The sequence below is a fragment of the Aptenodytes forsteri genome, unplaced genomic scaffold (assembly GCF_000699145.1).
Source record: "Aptenodytes forsteri isolate BGI_AS27 unplaced genomic scaffold, ASM69914v1 Scaffold40, whole genome shotgun sequence".
NCBI classification, from domain to species: domain Eukaryota; kingdom Metazoa; phylum Chordata; class Aves; order Sphenisciformes; family Spheniscidae; genus Aptenodytes; species Aptenodytes forsteri.
Window position 1 is genome coordinate 1,511,033 of NW_008796077.1, and position 8,589 is coordinate 1,519,621.

The window sequence follows — 8,589 nt, forward strand, 5'->3', positions numbered from 1 at the left end:
GGTAGAGAAAGCTGGGAAGCTTCCATTCCATTGAACTACATTATTCTAAGCTTGGCATTACAGCACAAGTGTTCACAGGAGGTATCTCCCAGAGGGAAGGCCTTTTGCAGAATATCTGCCTCAGTACCTTCTAGCTTCAGTTTTAGTCACATGCAGGAGTGAAAGATTTCTGTAATAGATTGAATCCTACAGATAGAGACACAGCTGCTGGGTAGGCCACCAGTACTGTCTCGGGGGTCTATACTGCTGGTCCATATTCAGTCTCCACAGAGCCACTGACCTTGTAGCTCAGGTCAGAGGTGCCGAAACCAAAGGCACGGGGACCAGCTGCTGACCCATGGCAAGGCATCACTCTGCACCCATTATTCAGTGTCCCTTCCCCTCCTGTTGCACCATAAGTCTTATTTCATAAGGCCCAGCTCTTCTGCAGGGTGATCCAAACCAAAGCAGGGCAAAACTATAATATGCCAGGCAGAAGAATCTTCTAGCAAAGCAGGTATCTACCATGGACAGCTTCTTCTTTCCATGGAAGCATCAAAGGCTGGCCTTGAAAAGGTATCCACCCAAATACTCCTCTCTCAAAGCATCCTTTTATTTTTACGTCAACACGTCTTCTCCTGAGCAGAACCTATCAGTTCAACAAATGTGAGACGTGAACAAAGTCCCACTAAAAAAAATATTGCCTAACCCGATGAGGACAGAACTGTCACACAGTACAGAAGGAAAGTTAGCTGCCTGTGGACCATCTATAAAGGCTCTTCTTCAGGAACTCCTGCTGCAGAAAAAATGCCAGAGTCACATGCAGGGCACAAAAGGTCCACTTTTATGGGAATTGTCAGTCATAAAAAGGACTGCTCAATCAAAAAGTTGTATCTTAGGAAAGATACCCTAGCACTTACACTTAGAACTGGCTTTGGAAGTTGCCTGCTTTCCTGGATTTTCCTCTCTATTAAAGTTTTTTTATTCTGTTCTTTCCAGTTACGTGTGAGAATTTATAAAATATGCCTCCTTCAATCAACTTCGGCTAATCTTTATCACTGAATTCAATAACCTCAGAATAAGCTCATCCTCTCTTCTCCCTTTTTACCCTAATTAAGATGCTCTTAAGCATCTCCCTTCTCTTCTTCCTTTGGGTGATACCTAATTAGCTCTTGTAATTAAAACTGTACCCGAAGGGCTGGGCTTTGCACAGATGTCGGCATTGTTCCAGGTGACACCATGGGGTTACTGCCAGGCTCAGGTTGCTCCTCAGCACTGGGTGGGACACCTGAGGGGCCTTATATAAGATCCTAGCAAGGAGGTCTTCTGAGATTTTTTGATCTGGGCCTTGGGGGACTTTTCTGGATGTCTGGCCTGTGGTATTTTTAAACTGGCTATCCAGATAAGTTGACTTCCAATATTCCCTTCTGTAGTACTCAACAGTGAGTCCAAAGTTTCCCCAAGTGAATGTGTAGAGCCTGCCCTGGAAGATTTTCCATCGTTCAGCCCTATCTGGAAATTTTCCTCTGTTCATTGATCTTAGGGCCAGAAAAAAAAACAACCAACCCACCCACAAATGGGTTAGTTCAAATTTTCTCTCTCCTTGTTTGAATGTCTTGCTTCAAGTCCACACACTGTAGCAGGGCTGGAGAGCATTTCTTACGGTCACACCTCCAGCAAACGCGATGCTCCCCTTGTGCTATTACCCTCACAGCTGGCTGGGCCATGAGCTGCCCGAGCAGGGATGCTTTGTTCTCTGAGACCAAGGGCTGACTAAGGCCATAGTTCTTCTGTGACCTAAGAAAGACAAATAAAAGGCTGGGCCCAAGGCTGGCTCAATAGACATTCCAGATGATGGGGAAATCTTTCCTGGGAAATGAATTAATTTCCAACAGCCCTCAGCTTCCTCATTCACACCACCTGAAATCAGTCCAAGCAAGATGCCGTGGAAATTGTTACTCCAAACAGGCAAAATTTGCAGGCCTGTTCTCCAACAAGGTTGAGCAGAAGAGGGGAGAATTGCACCACAGATATCATACATAGGAAATTTGCATTGTTTCAGGGTACCTTTTTTTCCCTTTTACCTGTAATTCAAGGTCCTTTTTATCATGGTCCTTTATCATTAAAGTCATAGAAACTATGACTTACTGTCATAGAAACATCTGAAGGAATCTGATTTTCACACATTCTAACACCAAGTCACAGGGTGGAGGCTTGGCCATGGGTGATGCAGCTCAGCCAAGAAACCTGGGCAATAGGAAAGGATGGGGCTGTAGCTCTCTGAACTACTGTTCCCAGGAAGCCATGGCAACCCACGAAGAAGTGCTATGGTTTCTGCGTATGCAGCAAGCACAGTGCTAGCTATTATGTTAATGTTTCTTTTTTTATTCCCTTCTCACAGCTGTGCCATGAGATTCACTGAGTTAACCACACTAGAATAATCTATGGTGTGGTCTTCATGCAAAGAAGACCATCAAATGGATGATGACTTTTTAATGACTTTTTAACTGTACTTAAAAAAAAAGAATTAAAAACAATCACAAAACTCAGATCTAAAATTTAGTGGGTGCAGAAGAGGGTGTGTGGTTGCTCTGGCCCTGTGATGCTGACACCCACAGTCACAGCTGCTGAGAGGATTTGAGGCAAAGGACTAAACCATGGGAAAACATTAACAGGATCCCTTGGCACAAGGATTCAAGCTGGTCTCAGCATCCACAGCCCCAAGCACAACAGATTGGGTATTATTTCACATCTATGTTCCCATAGACATCTAGAAAGGAATGAGTTAAGGAATGTTTAAGTCAGCTAGATAGATTCACTTTGAACTGAAGTTTGCTCAGGACTGTTCACAAGACTACGTAGCCCCCCATTCTCACCCAGCTTTGCTGTCCCACTCACTTTCACAGTGCTTTTGGCCATGTGGGTTTCTTTCACTTCATCCACCACCACCCAGCCATCAAATAAGGAAGAAAAATTGTATTGACTTTTGTCATTATTTATTACAAATTAAATTTTGCAAATTACTGTCTAAAAAAATCAATAGATTTAAATAAATATACAGATTTCAGGATGCTACATATGGCATGTGTGCAATAAGTCACTTAAAGATGAGACATTTTACACACAAGGAGATATACATAGGTCTTTACAGCAGTAGTTTTATTTTAAATTACTAGGCTCACATTAAACCATGTGCAAAGTTTCCTCTGGAACAAACCCTTTCAGGATTTTTTTTAGAATGACTCAAACCTTCAGAAGGTCAAATATAAAAAAGTTTCTCTGCAGCTTTGGGGACCAAATGATTAGTTTGCTGTTTCATTTACAATACAATCAATTGGTCTCATTTCCCCCCCCCCAGGGCATAAAGCAAAATCAAGGAAGTATCTTGTATGTCCAATGAGACTACACTTGCAACAGCCACAGATTTTGGTCCACTACCAACTTCAAGCAGCCTTTTTAAATGCTCATGTGTAATACTGGATTGGGCAGCAAGGGGGACCCAACAGTGGTTCCAGGAGAGCAATTATTTATCTGCACGAACCAGATGACAGTTGCAGCCACAATTTATAATAGAAGTTAATCTGCCCAGGCAAACAAAAGTGCATTTGTGATACAGCTCCAGAGCCTTGAGATTGTGTTTGCCTACAAGATTGGTTTCTAGGTCCTGGGCTCAGCGTTTTTTCCAAATTATTCATTCCCTCCTCTGGGCCAGCAGCACTGTGCTGCTCCAGGCCTGGGGAAGCAGTCATGATTCTGGCATGAGTTTAAATCCAAGCCTTTCTTCTAAAGCTGTGCAGACAGTGCTGTGCTCTCTTCTCGGCCATCCTTTTCTCCACATCAGTCCCACCTGGCTGCCTCTTGCCTAATGCATTCTCTATTCAGGTTACACTTCTCATAGTGACGTGCTATCCATATACTGATCATTTATTATGTAAAGTCCGACTCAGAGACCTGATCTAAGCAAAGAAGCAAGCAAGCCTTTGCGTGCTATTTTCCCACCACCCATCTTCTCTGCCCCTAGCCTCTCCTTTCAGGCAGAGCTGAAAGAAAGCTGGGACACTAGGTTAAGAGCTAGAAGTACTTTACCCCACTAAGGGTATGTCCAAGAAGATGAGACAGATTCACAGCACTGAACTCATCCAGACTAGCAGTTCAGCTCTGCCTCGGACCCAGTGGGGCTCCCTCCCCTAGGCTACCTGGGGCTGCATGCACAGGGTTCCTGCAGAATTACAGCTCCACTTCAGCCTCCCCATCCCTGCTGCTGCTGTGCCTGATGGCAGGGGTCATGCTTGGATTTGATGCAAGCTCTGGTGTAAGCAAACTATCCTCCACCTAAACAAGAGCCACTTAAGGATGGCCCTTCAGTGAATTTCTCAGCCAAAGTATGCCACTGACTACTCAGCTGGCTTTCAGACTTCTAGATGATATATATTCTTTTAATAAAAAATTGGGAGCTGTTTTACCATGGGAATCTCATTCATATGCACATCGCACTGTCTGACAGGAGAAAAAAGTGCAAAGGTGGGCTGAGGCGGGTCACGCTGGAGGCAGTTTATCCCCGCCACACCACCTCTGAATGGGGCCAAGCTGGAACCGTGCTCAAACATGGCTCAAAGGCAGAGCAGACCACGCCAGTGATACGGGCTCAGTGCTGCCAGGTCCAGAACTGCACAGAGCCGTCTGGTTTGTAAGTGATTCAACCGCCCAGTGCGGGCTGACCCTCTGCCTAGGACTCCAGTGCAGAGTTAAGCTAGTACTCTACCAGCAAGACCCTTGCCTGATCCAAAAAGGCACAATTCAGCTCCACGACACATCTATGACTGTATAGAGAGACAGTTTTCCCTTTACAACAGTCTCTGGAGTGCATGCAGTACCGGTTCACACAACAGGAGCACGGAGATTTCCACTTCTTCCCCCTTCCACTCATGGCCTTTCCTTCAGCTCTAACTACCGACAGCGGAGTTAGTGGCACCCACAGGACTCCAAATTCTTCTGGTGAACTTGGTATGCACCTGTTTCTTATCTCTTCTTCTTCCAGATGTTTTTCTTCCAAGGCAAAACTGTTGGCTGTGCGCTCCTCTGAGAACGGTGCTGATGCTTGCTGAACCGCAGACTGGAGACGGCAAGATCCCTGTAAACAGAAGAGACACTACGTTCATTCTCCAGTCCATTTTCCTACTACTCAGCAACAACCCGTATTATGATATTTATCTACTCCTCGCCAAGTTTTTTTTGAGGCAGAAGACGGGGGAAGGAAGAGGGGAGTTTCTTGCCGCAGCTGTATTAAGCCACAGCGGAGATCCATCTAGCCCAATATCCCCTTTCCACCAGTGGCCAGTGGCAGAGGCTTCAAGGAGTCCTGCAGCAGGGCATGACCCAAGTGATGCTTCCCCAGATCTGCCTTTCAGAAATTGTTCCCATTGCATCCGATTTCACTGCCACCAATGGACCAATCCTCCTTCAGTTTGCCAACTCCCTTTAACTCATTTACACTCCTGGAGTCGACGGTTTCTTCCAGCAGTGAGTTCCACAACTCACTGATGTGATGTGAGAAAAGCTGTTTCCTCTGGTCCAAAGCTGCTGCCCAAGCAATCGTTTTCCTACATGATGCTGTCCCTCCCCCCTGTCTTGTACATCACCCATTTGCCTGTCCCGTATCAGAGGAGCTTCCCACTCCAATCAAGAATTACAGTTTATGTAATATTCCTCTAGTTTTGGAAGGACACAAGCAACCCTGGTTCCCTCAACTGTTAGCCGTCAATTCTACAGAGAGCAGAAATAGTCCAGTCTACTCATTTAAAGGGAGACAAGAGGGGGAAGTCAGGTCAAATCCAAGTGGCAACAGCAGTCTGGGGTCACAACGGCAGATTTTAAAGTGCTTATGAGGGAAGTTCAGAGCAGGTTTAAGCGGCATGCTCACCTGAGAGCTCTCAGCAGGCCGTGATGGGAAGGCCTCACACCACTGCTCTGTGGAGACTTCATTGATGCTCCAGAGCTCACGGGGAGCTTCAGACTCTGGAGGTACCTAATGAGCAAGAGGAGATGCATGAAGCAGTCATATCCAGCCATGCTATGGTGAGTACCGGGGGGAGTGTTGCTCCAACGTCACCAGTGACAGATGAAGACAGTTGAATGCATGTTTTTGAAGGGTTAATTGCAGCTATTTGAGAGCTATTTATAGCTCACTTTTACTTCTATCCTCGCTTTATCCACAGTCATATTTAATCATTAGGGATTTTAACTATTGCCTTGATATGAAATTAATGACAGATCTCTACAGTGACTTTGCTCCCCATCTCCTCACAGTGTAAGCACTCCCATACCGCTGGCTGAAGCGAGACAACTGAGAGCCCACGTGCACTTTATAAGAGCCGGGTACAGAAGATATTAGACTTCTGAGTCCCAGCTCTCAGCAGTCCTACTCTCCTGCAGCCTTTCCCACCTGAGCCGTGCAGGAGACACTGGTGTCCCAAAGCTTCACACCCTCCGCTTGTCCCTCTCCGTGCTGCCAGCTCCCCCCCTCCCACCAGCACACCCAGCACTTCCTCAGCCTCCTGGCAGCAGGAGGGATGGAGGTAACATTGCTTCATATCAGCTAGTAAAGACACTATTGTACAACAAAAATACCCTAGTGACACTTTGCCAGGGCCTCTTGGGAGGGAAAGCCACTAGACAAGTTCTAGCTCTTTGCGAAGAGCTGTGCAGCCATCCCCAGGGAAGCTGTAGAGTTACTCCAGCTCCTAAGCTTTGTCTGTCTGCTTGCACCCTCGCCGAGCAGCCCCCAGGGACATCCCCAGGACCCCCTTGACTTACCCAGGCTTCACCTGGCAGAAGGTGGCACAGATGTTGTCCCTCGAGTGCGAGCACTCGCACCTGCTGAGCGATCTCTTGCGCCGCCTTGGCGGGCTTCCCAAGCCATAGGGAGCGGTGTGTCTTAAAAACAAAAGAAATCAGCTATGCAACTAACTTTTTATTAGCCAACAGGTTTATAACACAGTCCTGGGAGGCAGCCAAGCCAGTGCCAGGATAATAAAAGCCTCATCTATGGACATAAGGTGAAAAGGTCACTGATATGTCTAAGCCTTTAAACTCCAGCTCCTCTCCCACCTACTGTTTTCCCCACCCTACCCCTCCCAGGGAGATTGCCGTGCCAATATGTGCTGGATTGCAAGTGGAATTTTCTCTCCTTGCAGCAGCCCAGGTGCCCGTGCAAGGGTCGCCACATGGGCTGGGCAAGCTGGCAGTTCACCTGGGTGGCAAAGCGCACGGAGGAGTGTGGCTGCCCCGGTCCACCAGCCCCACCAGCAGCAAGCAGCCAGCTTCTCAAGCACAGAGATGTCAGGGCTTTCCCTCACCCCATGGGTTTTAACACACAGGACATAGGACAAATCAAGATGTCTTGGGGCCATAACAGGTTCTTCTGATCACAGCACGCTTTCAGAGCTGTTAGCACATTCCCGCTCCATCTTTGATCGCAATCTACTCTCCCAGAGGGTTTAGGATTGGCAGTGACTGCAACTATTCTCTGAGCAAGCAGTGAGTTGTAATTGCATGTTAGCAAGCATGATTATAACCACACCTGAGTACATGTGTTTTGCTACAGTGTGATGGCCATTGGTCTGAAACCGCTCAGAAAGCTGCTTTAGCTTTCTTGAGGGCAGGACTTGGCAGCCACAGGACTTTAGTGCCAGCCCACCACTGTCTCATTACCAATACTGGCAGCCAGCAGTCAGGGTTACAGTTTGCAAGCGGGTAAAGTAACTTTCCGACTTGCAGCTATAACATCTTGGCGTTGCTTTCGGCTTGCAGAGGTACAAATCTCAGAAAAAGATGAACCCATGAGGAGGCAGCGCCCTGTGCTTTCACCCCCCTCCCCTGTGGCTTATACTGAAACTCCTGAGCGGAAACACAGCTTGTCCCTTTCTAGATGTTGGAGAGGACTGGACTTGCAATGCTCTCCGGAGCAGGTGCTACAAGAGCCTCACAGCACCGGGACCCTTTCTCACTTTCCTCTAACCTAACCCCATCCTCGATCAGAACGTACAGTCGTTTACTCATCAGCAGAGCCACCCCCTCAGAAAGCTACCTTCATGCTTACCCAGGTGTGTTGACCCAGATGATATCCAGGTGACAGAAGTAAATGCATTCCTTATCCAGCCAGCTGTTGCAGGAACATCGCTTGGTCCTCAGGTGCGCAGCGCTGGCTGCGGCCAAGTGGGACTCCAGTGGAGGGTGGCCCATACCTGCAGCAGAAGGAGGAAGGGATGAGTTGCAGGCTTGGAGCAGAGCGCTGGAGTGCCCGTCGGTATGTCACCTCTGCAATTACACCTCCGGTAAGGATTACGGCGATTTCAATATGCAGGCAGTTCTACAGGAGGTGCAGCCCTGCCGATGAGGCTGCGGGCTCATAAAGGACTTGCATAACCCTGGAAGCTGCAGAGGCTACCCCCAGTGCAAGGGCACGGCGAAGCCACCGTGCAATGCCCCCCACCCCGCAGCCAGCCTCCGGCCAGACCCCGGGCACTCTCCGGCACGCCACGCAGCCCCGCTCCCCCAGCCGAGGGGGCGCAGACGGGTCCCCCCGCCAGAGCAGGCACCCCCGGAGCCCCG

At 48.1% G+C, this 8,589-nt stretch overlaps 1 protein-coding gene across 1 annotated transcript; it reads right to left on the reverse strand.

Annotated features, from left to right (window-relative positions):
• Positions 1-4,805: 4,805 nt before the first annotated feature.
• LOC103905097 (endothelin-2) lies at positions 4,806-8,220 on the reverse strand. Its single transcript, XM_019474009.1, has 4 exons — positions 8,078-8,220; positions 6,793-6,912; positions 5,900-6,004; positions 4,806-5,110 (listed from the first exon to the last, which is right to left on the reverse strand). The coding sequence occupies exons 1-4, from the start codon at positions 8,218-8,220 to the stop codon at positions 4,999-5,001; spliced, it is 480 nt and encodes a 159-aa protein (XP_019329554.1). The 3' UTR covers positions 4,806-4,998.
• Positions 8,221-8,589: the final 369 nt, after the last annotated feature.

Coding starts and splice junctions, on each gene's coding strand:
- LOC103905097 (XM_019474009.1), bottom strand. CDS start 8,220: ATGGGCCACCCTCCACTGGAGTCCCACTTGGCCGCAGCCAGCGCTGCG. Junction 6,913..8,077: donor ATCTGGGTCAACACACCTGG/GTAAGCATGAAG, acceptor TTTGTTTTTAAG/ACACACCGCTCCCTATGGCT. Junction 5,111..5,899: donor GGCCTGCTGAGAGCTCTCAG/GTGAGCATGCCG, acceptor TTCTGTTTACAG/GGATCTTGCCGTCTCCAGTC.